This window comes from Diprion similis, chromosome 14 (assembly GCF_021155765.1).
Source record: "Diprion similis isolate iyDipSimi1 chromosome 14, iyDipSimi1.1, whole genome shotgun sequence".
In the NCBI taxonomy this organism is placed as follows: Eukaryota; Metazoa; Arthropoda; class Insecta; order Hymenoptera; family Diprionidae; genus Diprion; species Diprion similis.
Window position 1 is genome coordinate 9836755 of NC_060118.1, and position 17264 is coordinate 9854018.

The 17264-nt window shown below is 37.4% G+C and overlaps 1 protein-coding gene across 1 annotated transcript in view; it reads left to right on the forward strand.

The window, feature by feature from the left end:
• LOC124414778 overlaps positions 1 to 17264 on the forward strand; it is a 166956-nt gene that overhangs the window by 101179 nt on the left and 48513 nt on the right. The window contains exon 3 of the mRNA XM_046895842.1: positions 4220 to 4377. Coding sequence (XP_046751798.1) covers positions 4220 to 4377 — 158 coding nt within the window. The remainder of the gene's footprint in view (positions 1 to 4219; positions 4378 to 17264) is intronic.

Below are 17264 nucleotides of genomic sequence, written 5' to 3' on the forward strand. Positions count from 1 at the left end.
TCTAATCCGCGCGTCCTTCGCCGTTTGTGAATTAGCCTCGTAACGCCGGGGGTTTATAATCCAGCTCCGAGGTGAGGAAACGCGTGTCTCTATATCCGGATGTTAGTTTTCCTCTTTCTCTCACTGTCCGGCCATTGCAATCTAGATATACGATATAAATATGACGTATGTACATAGAAACTTGCAGAGAACATATAACTGGATAAGTTTCTCGCCTTGCCGAAGGTGGTGAAATAGAACGTCAGTCGATTACAAGGGTCATTCCTTCCTCTTTTTATGGACAGTTAAGTTTATATCGTCGGGTACGAGTTCTTCCTCTAACGCGGAAGAGGAAAAAAGCTCGGAACTTTCTTCCTTGCTTCAAACTTTTATCCTATTTCTTATATTTATTATTATACTTCTCGCTCATTTTCTCTCCTGCTAACGGTTCTGACAGCCGATACAACAGAAATGAATCGAAAAAACGAAGAAGACAAATATTTGCACCAGTTGAATTTATCTATTTCATACTTTAAAGATTGACCAATTCCTGGTAAAGAAAACGGTAAAGCTTTTCTTAGAGAATAACAGATTTTATACAAAAGTTTATCGAATGGGGTTCGAAACTTGGGAAAAAGCAAGGAAATGTCGGTAAAACATTTTTTGTTTTAAATTAGTCCTCGTAACAGAAAAGATGCTAGTAATTGATTAGGATTGGGTTTGAGTGATGAAATTTTTTTCTAAATATCATCATCATTAACACATGAAAAATGAAATCCAATGCGGATATTGTTAGACTTACAAAAGTACAGTTGCGAAAGAATGAAATTCTTTCGCAATTCATCCGGAGTTTGATGGCCGGTATAAGCATCCAGCGAAGGAGAGGAAAATGCGGCAAGCACCGGTCCAAAATCCCCTTCGGCACCCTCTTGGCCGATATAAATGACCCTGCGGCGTCTGAGAGGGCTGACCTAGGGATAATCTGAGTTAGTGTCCGGCCGGTCGGGATATCGGGCAGTCATTACGATGTTATCGCAGAGACCCGGAGGAGACGGAGCAGAAGTAGAGTCTAGTAAATAATCCCAGGTACCAACGAAGAGGACGAAGGAGGGGAAGAACGCGATCCTGGTGAAAGGTTTCAGGGCTATTGGTGCATGTGACGCTGAAAAAGGACGTTAGGAGAAGGTTTTTTGGTGGAGAAATTCACGTTTAACTGTTTTTTTCATCAAGTTTTCGGTGAAACTTGCCTATCGGTACGCGTCAAGTGCGCAGTTTTACGGAAAACTTCCGGTACAACATTTTTGCAATAACGATGAGGTACGAATAAGATGTTAGAAAAAGGTTTTTCGGTGAGGAGGTTCAACTTTAACTGTTTTTTGATCAAGTTTTCGGTGAAACTTACCTATCAGTGTGCGTCGAGTGCGCAGTTTCACGAAAAACTCCCGGTACAACATTTTTGCAATAACGATGAGATACAAATAAAATGTTAGAAGAAGGTTTTTCGGTGAGGAGATTCACCTTTAACTGTTTTTTGATCAAGTTTTCGATGAAACTTGCTTAGCAGCGGACTTCGAGCGAGCAGTTTCACAGAAAACTCCCAAAAAAATTTGGCAATTTTTCCCAGCAGGCTGGAAGATTCTGTTATAACGATATCGCAGGAGAATCCTGAGGTTCGGCTGCGGCAGTCAAGGCAAACAATTAGTCTCACGGGTGGCTGCGGGACCGTAACGATTGTAAATGTATTCATTTTATTCATGAATACTGATTGCACGAGATACTTAGCTTAATTCCCACAACCTCCTGCTTTAATTCGTCCAACAAATCGTCCGACAGAGCTTCGATACATCAACCCTGATCCACCCCTTTCCCTCCCGATCTTTGATCCCGAATCGCTTCGTCCGATCTAGTCGAGTTGCAGTAGATCGGAAGAGGAAGTTGAGATAAACGGTAAAGGATTTTGCGGTAGAGTTTCCAGCTGCGCTGCAGGATGAGAAGAAAACAAAGCACGAGAAGAGACAGAGCGATAGAAAAATAACGGAGACAACGAGAAATAAAAAATTTAAGGACACCGCGGAGGGTAAAACCGTCTGTTAGGCATCAGGCGGGACTTCGCAAAGTGACGGATGACGGTCAGCTGACGGCAGCTGGTCAAAACTTTTTCCTTGACAGGTTTCCGGAGCTTGCGGTACCCTCGAAACCGCCTCGAATCCGGTCCGTTTTTTTACTGGAGAAAGTGAGACGGAGAAAAAAAAAAGAGAAAGAAAAGAAGAAAAAAAAGACAGAGGACAGCAAAACCCCGAGGAACGATATTTTGGCAAACTTTTTAAGAGGATATTATACGTCAGATATAAAAGCACCTCTTCACATCCTGAGTTTTTTTTTTCCTTCTTTTCTTCGTCTACCTACTTTTGTTGTTGATGATTATTTGTTCGTATATCGTTTATAAAACGGAAGGAAGAGATTTGAAAAGAAATCTTTCACTCGCTGTTTTAGCTGGTCAATTAATCAGCGGATGTTCATTTGTTCGAGGGTTGAAACAAGCGATGATGGAGAAATAGGACAATCATTTGGACTGAGGATGGTAATCAGGATCAAATCTCTCGACTCCTGCAGCTTATACAGCCAACATGAATTTATATACTAGATAACTGTTTGTCCAAGGTCTACAGTCTGCACACGAGTGTTTGCGAAGACGAAAAGAGAGGGAAAGAAGACAGGAAGAGGAGGCGGAAAAATGTCGGCAATCGAGGGAAGGACCATTATTTTTTCCAAGTGTAAAAGGCGGGGCCGACTTTGACGTTTGTCCTGTCTTGGCACTCTTCGAACCAGCTTGAAGGCCCTCGTTGAAGGGAAGTGAGTTTACTTGAGCGGAAAAAGCGATCCTTCTTCCTCCCTCGATGCCGAGGCCTGCAGAGAAACTCTTCAAATGCAAAACTGAAATCAATCGTTAGGGAAAATTTTTTCACAATTAATCATCATGCTCGAGCAATTTGATTTTCACTTTTTCAATCCAAGCAGATAACAAACGATACCTGCGTCAGAAATTTCGTCGATTTTTAACGTAAATTTACGAACAAACAGGAGGGGATCCAACGAGGGATTACAATTCGTTGCAACACTTGTTTTCAGTGATTTACATTGATCGATAAATCATCAGTTGTTTTTTAAAATGATTTAGAACATTGGAAAAAAAAAATCAGTGTGAAACAATTAGTGAACTGTGAACCAACGAAATACTTCTTAAATTTCAAAAATCATTTAAGCGATTCAAGTTTCTTTGATTTACAATTTTTCATTACATTTGAATGTCAATGTAAGAAACAGATGTTTTATCGAGTAAACTACGCTGTTCGTTTCATATTTAAATCCAACGGCTTGTTCAAAGCTTTCAAGGATTCGCTTGAGCCGTCCTTTGAGGTTACGGCTCCGTCCCCAGCAGGTTCGCAGATGGAATTTTGCGAACTGGGTAATAGCCGAAGGCATTGCCAATTCTCGACTTTCGAACTTCCCGTGGAAGTTCGAAGCGCGCGGTCAGGATAATGGACGCACCGCCAGCCGGCCTCTGGTACCTCTCTAACCCACTGCCGGAGTCCTTTAGTCCTCTCTCTTACTCTCTCTCTCCTCTCTCTCTTTCTCTCTTTCTCTCTCTTTATCGGTCGGTAGATAATTCTCACCTTTCAAAATACCGCGGCACTGTCCGACTCGCAGTATCCGCAAAATCCGTTGGTTGGGTTCCATGTCCACACGTGTACGAAAATACGTAGTATTTTGCTTTGAAGTGAAACGGAATTTTTTTTTACACGGTGTGGAAAAATATTTTTTCCAACGCGGTGTGCAAAATTCGATTTTGCGCACTGGTTTGCGTGCGCAAAACTACACATTTCTTAACCCACTTTCTAAGCGTGCAAAAAATAAAGTTCCCGTGCGCAAAATGCGGTTCGTGTAAGCAGAATATTATGCAAGTGTGAAAATGTGATTGCATGATGAAATTAAAATGAAATTCAATATTATTGTTGAACTCTTCCTTTCCTGCCCCCCCTCCCTCAATATCAAGTATTCGCTTTGCTGGCGAAAATTTCACCTTCAGATTTTGAACACGTAGAAAAATTTATCAAACTGCAAAGCGAGGATTGCGTACGAGTAGGAAAATCTGAAACAAAAATTGAAGGAAAATTGTCGTCGAATGATTCGAGAGAATCTTTGTGGCCAGTTTTTGAATCCCTATTTTATTTACTTTCAGATCGGATATGACGTACGGACCGAACGTGACTAAGATTTTCCTCAAAATTTCTGATCTCAAGCTCGAAGACGAAGCACTTTTCAAGTGCGAAGCGACCTACATGGCGGTGAACAACAGGGAGTGCAACAACGTCCAGCACATCACATTGACTGTAACAGGTGAGTGAATTCACGATAAAAAGATTTGTGCAAAAATTCAAAAGATTCGAGAATGTGTCGATCAGTGAAAAAACAAACACCATATGAACCCCTGAAATAAGTGGGAAACTTATCGAGTTGATTTGATCGAGAAAATCACTTCGTGTAACGAAAAATAAATGAATAAAAAACTTTAAGTCCTTCATTAAATATGTATGTCTAATCAAATTCAATCTGGTTAAAATTTTTCAAACCAAATGTTTGAATTTTAATTGTGTTTTTTCTTTTTCCTCTTCCTAATATAAATAAATAAATCCCGAAATTAAATCAACCTAAATTATAATCATTACACTGTGAAGAAAAACAGAAGCAAACAAATGAGATAAAGAATAATTCAAATAGTCCGCAGAAATGCGTATGAATTGTGTTTTTTTTTTTTTTTTTTTTTTTTGCTGCATATTTGTTTTTACCATTTGTCGGTCGAAATTGCCGTCGCGAGTATATTTAAATAAATTACCTTCTCTTCGTTGCGGTGGGATTTGCTCGAGCCAATTCGTTATAATTATTATTATTATCATTGTTATTATTATTATAATTATTGGAATAATAACGATATTGTTGTAATACGAGTTAAGAACGCTAATGAAAGCACAAAAAGGCTGGTAGCCGAGTACAATTAGAAAATACAATTGCCATCATGCCATGAACCGTAATGCCAGACAGTTCGTAACTCGCGAAACGACAAGAGGGTTGTAAAATTCATTATATCTCCCCCTTTCCTCTCTCCCTCCCCCCCTTCTGCCCTTCCTTCCTTCCTTCCTTCCTTCCTTCTTTCCTTTTATCCTTCAACCCCAATTTCGGAGTCACATATACGCACGCGTCGCTCGCGATTCGCAACGGCGTTGAAATTTCACCAGCGTGTTTGAAATGCTTGTAATTAATTATTATTCATAAGTCACGGAGGAGAAAGCCAAATTCCTTTGCAGCTTTTTTTGACAGTTGGAAACGAATGAAATAAACAAATTTAGAAAAAACTTTGAAAGTCAAAAAAGAAAAACGAAAATAAATAATAAATCAAAAAGGAAATGCAAAAATGGAATCAAAATTCGTTTAGTATTGGCGGAAATCTTACCTCCGAGCGAAATTTTTCATTTTTCCACACGTCGCAATGTGGGATTTCACACGTTATTATGAACTGTGAACTTTTCTCATCGCGCGAGGTGAATTTCATCGCGACTCGTGAAACGGCTTCCGACTCGTCGCAGCTGTTTTAACCGGTGATAAATGGTCCAAGGAAACTGCGGACATTCCTATCGCGGGGATTCCGTCGCCACGACGTTTCTACCCCACTAAAGGGCAATTAAAAATGATATTCATTTGTTTCACCCGTGCTTGACGACGACGACGCGCGACGACGACGAGAAAAGCGGAGCTTTTCTTCTTTCGTCCAATTTATACGTGTGTATATAACACGTGAGGTCATTTTGTTGCAATTTGATCTGACCCTCTAGAATTTAATAAAAATTTCTTTGTATCCTCATCTTTCTATATTGAGGTCTAAAATAGCAAATTCGTTTGTGAATTTTCGAGACAGTTTATCATCAACTCACTGATATCGTTGTAATTTTCGTACCTTATAACGAAAGATCAATAAATTAAGCTTAATTAATGTTAAATTGTTTTGCTCGTATGAATTTGAAAATATAAAAAAATTTGGTCATATTTTCGAATCTTAAGATAAGAGAAAATGGATAAGCTGTAAAGAGAAGAGAAAAAAAAATCAAATCGCGAATCGAATCCACGTTTCCTAAATAATAGGGGACGGTGGGTTGCAAGGCCCCCCCCCCCCCCTTAGTAGGTTATTAGTTTATGTGGTTTTTTTTAGCATGAAATTAATTTATTTTTCTTCTACTTTGAACAAATTCACCGAAATCTTACCAAAACTTAAAAAACAATTTTTTTTTTGTTCCTACTGAGTCATGACGGCCCCCTCTAAAGAATAGCATAAAAATTTTTGATAACAATTTCGTTTTTAAAGATCCATCTTCCCCAGAATATGGTAAAATGGCCTGAATTAGCCGAAGTGAATGAATATTCTAAATCTAAAAATAAGTGAATACATCAAATCGACAATAATTTGGCAGAAAAGAAAATGAAAAAATTTTTCGACCAAATTTTTTCTGTAGCACCGTCGTGCCTTAACTTCCCCTATAATGCCCAGGTATAAATAAATTACGGCGAAGTTACGCTTCGAAGTGTGAAATCCAAGGGAAAGGATGACAGTCGACAAGTGCCTGCACCCGAGTAGTTCAATTAAGATGATAATTCGGTGTATATTCAGGCTGGCATACAGGCACAATGTACACTCGTGAAGATATATACCTACTGCGTGTAAAATCCTGCTCTCGAGCCTTTCAGCTGAGAGTTTCACCTGAAGTTGCCCCCCTCTCCCAAAAAGTGTGAGGATAAGGAGGGAGAGAGAGAGAGAGAGAGAGAGAGAGAGAGCTTTTTGGTTTGATTATACAGAGTTTCGCAGCCATCCTTCGCCTCATCCCCCCCCCCCCCCCCCATCGGGGGTGAGGGGGTGAGGTTCAAGTTTCCAAAGTTTTTAGACAAAGATTTACGGCGCCTTCCCTTCTTCCGTCTCCACCCCAGACGCGACTTGATTTTAATGATAATTTTATTAAAACGTCACTGCCATGTAGCGTCGGGGGTTGCAGGGGGTGCTTTATCCACCCCCGAGTAATGCTCGCCGACTAGCTTTGATAAATGTCTTCGCTTCTTCGTTCTGTGTATATTCGTTATTCTCTTTTTCTACTGAATTTTCCTCAACGGGATCCGGCATTTGCGGAATGATAATAATACTGGCAGATATTTATACGTATATGTATATGTATATGTATACCCAGTGCGCATTAAGTTGACGAAGCGAATTATTTTCGAAAGCTTTTTCATCGGCAAATATTTTCCGCGAAAATACCACACACGTAAAAGCTCAATTTAAGTATGTATTTTGCACGATGCGTAAGTTTCTTCGGTCCTAATAAATTCGAAAAGTTTATCAGCCACTCGTCTTGTGCGAGGAATGATCTTTTTTTTATTTCCAGATATACCGGATTGCAAAAAGAAAATTTAAAGTAACAAAAGGAACAAGGTGAACTGAAACGTTTTTGAAAACTGCGGATTTTTACTACGAACGAGAAAAAAAAAAAAAACAATTTTGTTATGTTACAAACCTTGTATATCACGAGAGTAAAAAATAGCTTTAAACTCATTTTACGATCATATAAAGAAAATTTTTCACTTACCGATTATACAACGTCATGAACGATCGAAAATCATTATTATCCATTTAACGCGAAGACAAATTCCGAGCGCATATAGTTATCTTATACATTCACACGAAGGTCTAAGAGATTGAAAAATTTATCTCCTGGCATGCGGTTCACTTGGCTTGGCCGATGCTATACGAGACTCATCTACTGAGACGGAGGCATTCGTGCAAAAAATTCAGTCTGCAAGTTTTCATTTCCCCCCTGCTCGATCCTTGTCCCCGACTCCGTCTCAACGTCCGTTTCTCTTCTTCTTCTTCTTCTTCTTCTTCTTCTTTTATCTTTTTCTCTATCTCTTTCTTTTAGATCTCGTTTCTTTCACCCTTAGACATACACATATTCCTCTTTTATTTCTCACCGTGTAGCTACGCAGAAAAGCTGGAAAAATGTGCTCCAATATCTGGATAAGTCACGCTCGAGTTGTTAGCCTCACAGTCTGCTCCTCTCGAATATCGTCGTCACACAGTTATAGACACACTGCAGGAAAATAAGCATTGAGTTCTCTGATTTTTTTCCACCACCGACAGTGCAAATATTCGGTGGGGTGTGGAAAAAAAATTTGATAGAGCAAAAAGTCGACGGAAAGAAAAGACGAAAGTCAAATTACCGACACTTGAAAACGTAGAAAGAACGATAAATACGAAAACCTGTTTTTTTTTTTTTATTTGTGGAAGAATGAAAATACCGAACGTAAAAATGTATGAATAAATTTGGACCAATCTTTTTTTTTTTTTTTTTCGAAAATGAAAAAGATTCGGGATTTTGAACCCCACCATGGATATTGATAGAAAAAAAAAAAAAAAAAGAACGCGGAAAACCTGCAACGCTGTATTTAGGGTATATTTTATTGCAAAATTAATTTGCCAATCTGCAGTGGAAAATGGTTGATAAGAAAAAATTCTTGGCAGTAAAAAGCAGAAAATATAGCGGCTATTTGTTTACTCTGTGCAAAGGTCACTTATCGACAGACGCATTAGGACCGAGTTGTATTATGTATGTATATATATCGCGAAGCGAGTCGCCCGAGAAACGCAGGGGTTTAAGTAAAAGACAAGGGTCGTTTTCGCCAACTTTTCGCATTAAATTTACCGCACCATTGACCGAGAGACGATTTAAAGCAACATCATAATGTGGCAAAGGGACGACGACGTCTGGCAGATATCGAACGGTAATGACGGCTGACGTTTTAACTTTTTTACCGATCTTTTGAGACGATTTTCGTTAGCTGAGAATCGATGATGTTTAATAATTTTATTAGCAGATAAATTGTAAAATTTTTCAGGCTATGAATAATGATGTCTTTTGAAAACGGAAAATAATTAAAAGATACTGAAATTATTAGCTAAATATCAGATATCGATGATAATTTGATTTGAAATCGTTTTCAAATTGCTCAAAATCTGATGCGTCTACTTAGATTTTATTCTACGTTTCATTATTTCATACAGAAAGATTATTTTTCATTAATTCACTGAAACAAACCCTTTTCATTCGCATTGCCTAATTAGCATCGTTGAATATCTAATTTTATAAAACGATACGAATATAAAATAAACAATTAAATAAAAGAAAAACCTGTTTGATCAACCGTGTAGAAAATAGATCTATGAAAGACTAAATAAAATCTAACGGATTTTACACATTTTAAAAAAATTTTACAATCGATTTGAATTAAAGCATGAATATAAATAATATCGGATTTTTTTCTCCTTTTCTTTTTCTTCGTACGAGTTTACAAATATATAGGGTATTCCACGCCAACTCGACCAGTGTTAATAAAAAATGTGAAAATATATATCGTTCGTATAAAATTAATGAAAAGTATCGATTTCGTAGCTTGTTTTTCCGCACTGTTATGTAACAATTAGTTTGGGATAACAAAGTTCTTCGTTGAGAAATGGCGTGGGTGTAGGTTACAAGGTGTAGGAAAATATGGAAAAACCTGGACGTTATCCCTTACCAGTAAATACCCGGCATCCCCTCGTAATCATATTCAAATTTAAAAGGGGCATTTTAAGCCCACGTTTATTAGAGAGCAGCTTGATGGCTCCGGGGGTGAAGTCGGCGGTACTTAAGGCGTTCTTCTTCGTTTCATGGGTTTGAATTTGTTCTGCACTTCTTTGCTCTTTCTTTCTTTCTTTTCGCTCTTCTTCCGCCCGCCTTTTTATCCTTCGCTTTAATGTCGCTGTATTATACGTACATAATATATATGTATATATTTACGAATAAGGAATTCCACGCCAATTTCACCTGGATTTTACCCTTGACCCTTCAGATTTGCTGCGCAATTTTTTCTATGATAGTTCTCACTTTGAAAAGTACTCGGTTTATTTTTTGATTCAATTTCAATTTTCTACAATTTTTCGAAACGATTTTATCGACGGAACAAAATTAAAAATTTTGAAAATATTGTGTAAGATCTCAGATTTTTTTTAAACCGTTTCACAATTTTTTCAAACTTTTAATTTTGGTCCGTCGATAAAATTATTTCTAAAAATTGTAGAAAATCTCAAATTCAGTCAAAAAAAAAACAAACCAAACGAAACTGAATACCTTTCCAAGTGAGAACAATCATAGAAAAATCGCAAGCCAAATCTAAGAGGTGAAGAATAAAACCTAGGTCAAATTGGCGTGGAATGCCCCATATACATCCGATCCACTCAGAGGTACCTCGCAGACTTTAAACCGCCGGGAGGAAAATCCTTCTTGTATAACTGACAAAGAACACCCTCTTCTCTGAATTCGTAATGAACAAGTATACCTCATTCTGATTATTATTAAAAATAAATACGTTACACCGAGGAAAGTTTTCACAGAATTTCATCAATTTTACCGCTCCACTTTTTATCAAAGATCAAGTCTATAATGGCACAGGTACACAATTTAAACGTGCTGATAACGAAGCGAAGAAAGGTATTTAAGAGTATCTAAATACGTACCTTCTGAGCTTCTTAGCTTCGCTAATTGTCAACTTTTTTTCGATTACATCCAACTCACCCAGGCGGGGACGTAAATTTATTTAGAGACTAATTAAGTCTTTCGTGATTCAGAAAATGTCGATAATACAATAGGGCAGGGAGGAGGGGGGGGGGGGATAGAGTATCCTTAAAATTTTCTAAAAAAATTCGCTTCATCAAAATGTTTTTTTAAATAGTCAAAAATGATTTCTATAAACATTATTGAGCATAACGTTGATTTTCAAAAAAATTCTTCCAAAATCGGTGAAGCAACAGGCGTCGGATTTTTCGCGATACGCAAAGTGAATTGCAAAGATTGCAAATAAGATTCAGAAAATCGATTCAAGTTTTTCCCCAATTTTTATTATCTGCCCCTTTTATCTTTATCCCTGATATAAATATCGTAATATTAAGAGACTTCGATCTCTTGCACGATTGATGTAAAATCAGTTTTCACAAAAAACCTGCCTTATTCTGCGCTTTGACAAACAAGACAACTTTGCTCCAGTTTAACACGAGATTTATTTCACCGGAAATTATCGTCGCTATTTTTTGGAATTTTTATCACCGCTGATTGTACTCGTCATTTGAATATATTTGCAAAGCTTTCAAACTCACTTTATGGACTCTAAAAATTTTCTCTTCAAAATTAAACTCGAAAAATGTGATCGTCGATATTTTTTCACTCCGTTAAATTATGAGAAATGAATATTTTTTTTTGTTCCGTTCAAATCTCTGTTTTGATTTTTTCCCATTAATTCCATCATTTCAGCGGACATCTTGTACCGCAATTCAACCTTTCTCGCTTGGCTTTCATTCGATTCTGATTCCCGGGGGTAAGTAGATCAGCGTCTGAACTTCGAGCCCCTCGATCCCGATACGTAGATCAACTTTTATTTGAAAACTGTACTTTTCTCATTACGCGAGAATATCGAGGAGAACACTTTTTTTCTACCTGGCTTTGAGAACCGGGACGTTAACAAGTCCGTAACTTTTAATCTTAGACAGAAACGCAATTTGTAACCTCGTGAAAATGTCAGCTCATATCTCTGCGTTCGAATCGAGGTCAATATTTCAACCGGTGTAATAATCATCAGCTTCCTCGATGTAATCAAAGAAGAAATTAAAGTGACCGAGAAAAACGATCATTTTAAGAATTAATCTGGCGCATATATACAAAAAAAATAAAAAAAAAATAGTCCGGTGAAAATGTGACGAAACAAAAAAACATTTCGCAATTCCGATTCAAGTTGGTCAGGGTTGAGTTGAATGAGAAAAAAAAAACCGGGTTCGTATGCACAGGGAAAATGTGGTAACCGAAAAAGTTCAGGGAGTTTTAAAAATAAGACTTGAATTTTTAGTCTGTCGAAGAAATAAAACTCATACTTGTACAAAGTAAGTGTTATTGATCTTGAGGGAAAAAAAGATACATTGTACTCAAAATTTTTTTTCGTCGTACCTCTTAATACATTATTATGTATATTTTTTAATACCAAACTTTGTTTCCTTTTTTTGTTACGAAAAATTGATAGTCGGACAGTAAGATAATTAAAAAGTAATATCAAAGGTATTAGTATTAATGTGTGAAAAAAAAAGAATGTCAGGTTTTTAGATTGAAATGTTTGGAAAAGTTGGGAAATTTTAGATTCCAAAAAGGGTAGTTACGAACCCTGAGAGATGTACACCACTTTCATAATTTAAATCACAGAAATATCCGCAAAAAAAAAAAAAAAAAAAAAAAAACTCTTTCGAACTATGATGCAAGAACTTTTTTTCATCGCTTTATAGATATTTTCACGATACTGTTCCCGACGAAAAATAAGGCGGGAGTAAAAAGCTGAAAGGATAAATATTGCAAATGGGTGATACACCGAAATTTCGAAAATGCGAAAAAAAACCAACGAAAGTTGACTTTTCGGAAATCTTGATGTTTGAAAGTGTTACCGATCAGTAATAATTCTACTCAGCGTCACTTTCAAAAATAAAGATTTCAACTTTTGTTATTTCACAGGCCATTTGCAATATTGAACCGTCCAAACTTTTCACCCCCGATCAAAAAACGGATAATCTTTAAATCACGCGACGAGTAAAAACCGGCGAATTGAGAGGAAGGTGGGAAGGGGGAGGGGGAGGGGGAGGGAATCGTGGGTACGTGGGTAAATATCGTGATTAGGTAAACAGGGTTGGGTGAAGCCCGTTTATAGTTGTCGAAAAGAGGGGTGGGAGCCTGATCAGGAATCAAGAACCCCGCAAACGTCCGTTTACCCTGTTTTACCGCGAAGCTGGAAATCCGGGGGCGATCAGCGTGCTCGATACTGGATATCACGTTATTCGGCAATTAGTGAATGGCATTACTTGTTATACACACTCACTCCGAACGATAGACGTACGGTACAATCAACCTTCGCCATTATTCCCATATAACCGCAAATAGCGAAAACTACATTCTACCTGGCACGGGAATTCCGTCGAAACTATGAAGCGAGGTGTACACGTATATCTGCACAGTGTTTAATCCTTTCCCGCAGTGTTTCGCCTCGTCAAATCCCGCTCAAACATGGTCTCGCGATTCCTAATCAACCCGGTGATAATGTTTAACGGGTTCTTGGATTCACTTACCGCGTTGAATCTGTTTTACCTCTTGAATTATTCTATATGAATAATTCATTTGGTGTAAATAGAAGAGGAAAAATAAATTATTTTTTACGACATGGGCATTGAAAAGTTCACTTTTTGTGACAGTTTTCGTTCCGTAAAGTGACGCTTTATAAGGCAGCGAACAAAGTTGCGGAATAAAGTCTTTATTCCGCAGTTTTGATGCGCAGTTCGAAGTGCGCATCCCGAACTGCCGAATAAAGTAGCTTCGTCGAACAGATCGCGACATAACCTCACTCTTCGTTTTGCTTTTCAATGCCCATAGCGTAAAAAATATTGTATGTGGCATGCCCGTAAACCGTTTTTTTTGGCTCGGATAATTTCAGTACTCGCTTCCGGCTCGCCTTCAGCTCGTCCTGAAATCTTTATCTTTGTCAAAAAAAAAAACAGGCGGTTTACGGGCATGCCACATAAATAGCTATTATTGTATAATCGTAGCCTCACGATTTCCGAAAAAACGTCCAAGTTTTAGACCCAGGTTATTAATAGTTTATTGGAGAAAAATTTTTATCCAATTTTGATAAGAATTATACAAATCGAGTGAAATCGATTACCAATTTCATTAAAATACAACGATCTTTGGATAATGATATTGTTTTTACGAAAAATACGATTAAATTATATTCACGTATAGTTTTTTCTTTATTGTTTTTTTTTTTTTTTTTTTTTTTTTTTTTTTTTTTTTTATTTTTTTTTTTATGGTAAAACGACCGAACGATGAACGATTTCTTTCGCTGAAGAAAAATCGGTATCAATTATCCTTATCGAGGGGTGAAAAATTGGTGGAAAGAACAACAGGCATCAGACATTCAGTTTGGTAAAATCAAGAAACATATTATGCAAATTGAGAGAGGGAGTAGCGAGGGCGAATATGACTACAGTTTGCGAGCCTTAGGCTGCAGAGCGATAGTCAAGGAGGTACGAAATGTTTATTACGTTTTGAATAAAATATCCCTCTTACGTCGGTTGCAAATTCACCCTACGCACGCGATAGGTATTCAGGACAAGGTATCACATCGTGGTAAAATGATCGCGGAAAGGGGTGAGTAGGTATATATATATATATAAAGAAAAACGGGATATTATGCCTACGTGAAAGGAAAAGAAGAAGAAAAAACAAGGAAAAGATAAAAAAGGAGAAAAAAGAAATAGATAGAAAAGATTTTCGAACAATCTGCACGTTGCGAATTTCAATGATATATACAACTTAGGTTCCTGCTGGTGGAAAAAAGCTTCCAATAAACCGAGAAAAAAAAAAAAAAAAAAAAAACAATATTTGTGTAAAACGTGCATGATTTACGCGATCTTTCCGTACACGAAACAGCACCTGTTTCTAAGACGGTAGAGTGAATTCGCGAATCCGCATGTTCGGAGTATAGAAAAAACTACTTTCAACCCCTAGGAGTAAAAAATTTTGACCGGTGAAAATCTCCCGAAAAAAATTCTCAGCACAAAATTCCCATTGTCCGAAAACTCCCATGAACCCCCCTCCCCCTTCCCATGCAAAAAACCGCGAAAGGAATTTTTTCCGCCGAAATTTTATCCAAATGTTTTGAAAAGAGATTCTGTGCAGGGATGAGATGGGAGGGGGGATTTTTACCAGGGGTACGGGGTGGGGGGTGGTTTGTACGAGGGAATTTTTGAAAACGATATTCTGAATGGTAACCGTAAAACAATTCGCGGTAGATTGTACATCTCATAATTTTGGCGAGAGAATATTACTAATTAGATTCGTGAAAAAAACTAAAAGAAAAAAAGGGATTCAAAGATCTAAAATTTCATTGAAATGAATCGATAAATTCAACAAATTCAGCGCATAAATTTACAAGTTCCAGACCTTATATGATCCGGCGAATGGGAGAGCTAGTTTGATAATCGTACTTAAGATTTGGTTAATTAGGGTAATGGGCTGGGCGTGCAGGATCAGGAGCTACAATATATTCTAGGATACGAGATCGGCTGAAGCTGGGATCGCGAGCTGCGTCAAATTACAGAGGCACCTTATATGCCGCGAGGAGAAACTGGCCAATAATTTCAATTAGGGATAACGGTTAATTATGAGACTTGCCTAACGTGCGAGGATTCCGGGCTGACCGAAACGCGAAGATATATTACCGTGGAAGCGTGGTAAAGCAATTTGGACCTCGGTGTGTACGCTTTACCCTCGCTCCGGAATTCACGATTAGTTTTTTCTATTTTGGATTTAATAGACGGACGTGGTTTCGATTATCCAAAATGAAAGCTTTTCGAGACAAAACGTGATTCTAAGTACTCTGAGAAGAACAGGTGATTTTAGTGTGTGGGTGTAGTTTTTTTTTTTTTTTTTTTTTTGCTGAAAGCCTCTCAAGGTATTTTGGGATTTGGTGTTTTTTTTTTTTTTTTTTTTGGGTCAATATTATGGAATTTAGACTCGTTTCAAAATATGACAAAATCGTGTCTGTAGGCATAATAGTGTAAGCAGTGTGTTTTTTGTTATTTGACATGATTAAAGGGTGGAGGATGAAATATTTTCAAGGATACTTGAAATTCTGTATCGTCTACCGCAAAAACTTGAATCCCAAAATTTTTTATACATTGTCAGGATAAAATTTCAGACAACGATAAGGTGAGAAAATACAAAACAGATCAACGAAAAATATTCATTAATTCCAAATGCAACGTAGTCTTGGAAGGATTCAATCGAGTCTATAAAAACTGGTGTATAAAAATCAGCAATTCAAAAGATATGAATTTCGATTAAATTCATTACGATCGAGTGCATGAAAAAAATTCTGTCACGATCCAACATACATTTTTTACAATTTTCAGCGTCACACGATTTTTATTTTTGTTGTAAATAAATTCCTAAAAATTTTCCTAAATTTTTTAAAAAATTCTTCGAGAATTCAATTTTTCGGACTGTAATAATACATCGATTTTCACAACGTTGAAAATCTCTTCCTCTTTCTTTATTTTTAAATTATGACTATTATTGTTGTTGTTGTTATTTTTATTATTATCATTATTATTATAAATTATTGTTATTATTAACGTGCACGTGTGTTCCTTTGACTTGTTATCGATGCTTCTGCACACACTCAGCCCGTGCTAATTCATCACGGGGGTGAAAAAAGTGGATTCCAAGTCATCCGAAGAAAAAGGAGGGAGGGAAAATCGATGTTTGGGGACACTTGACGAGAGTTGTGATTACATCGGTTGTACATAAGGCAACCCTAATAGCTCTGCTGGGGCGACTACAAGCAGGCGATATTCTGCATGTGGACTCGGCTTTTGTATTAACCAAACTCCCTGCATGTACGAAGTCACGTCATCCATCATTTCTAACCAGCCTTGAACCAACCCCCGCCTCTATATCCCGGATCAAAGAGTGCGATGTTGGAAAAAGCACTTTGCCCCATCCCTTCGCAAATTTCTACCCCTATCACTCCGCGGAACCCAATCACTCCTCATCGCAAAGTACATCAACAAAACTGCGACCTCTTTTCCCCCTTCCAAATTCTCATTTTCGTACCGAGACTCTTCGGTTTTTTGCGTTCACGAAACGTGAAAAAAAAATCTCTATCAAATTTTTTAAACCATTTCAATGAGGAGAAATTAAGTTGTCGTCCACGATATGTTGCAGAATATTTTTATAATATTTAAACAATTACTTTTGGTTGGGAAAATTTGCAGAGCTTTTTTAAGATCCTTGAATACTGCCTAGATATTTTTTTTTAGATTTTTATAACTCATTGTTAAAGCAGGATATCAATTTTATTGAACTGGGGTGAATTTTTCACCCTTTTTGACCATTTAGGGTTAAGAATGAAAAATCACCTCCAACTAATAAATAAAACTAATTGAATATCACCAATCGATGCTAACATCTGATGTGCTTCTACCCTCAGTGGTTGTATCCTTTAAGCCTTAGGGGTGGTTTTCATCTTTTTAAACAAGCGAATTGGCTCTTATTAAAAAACTATAC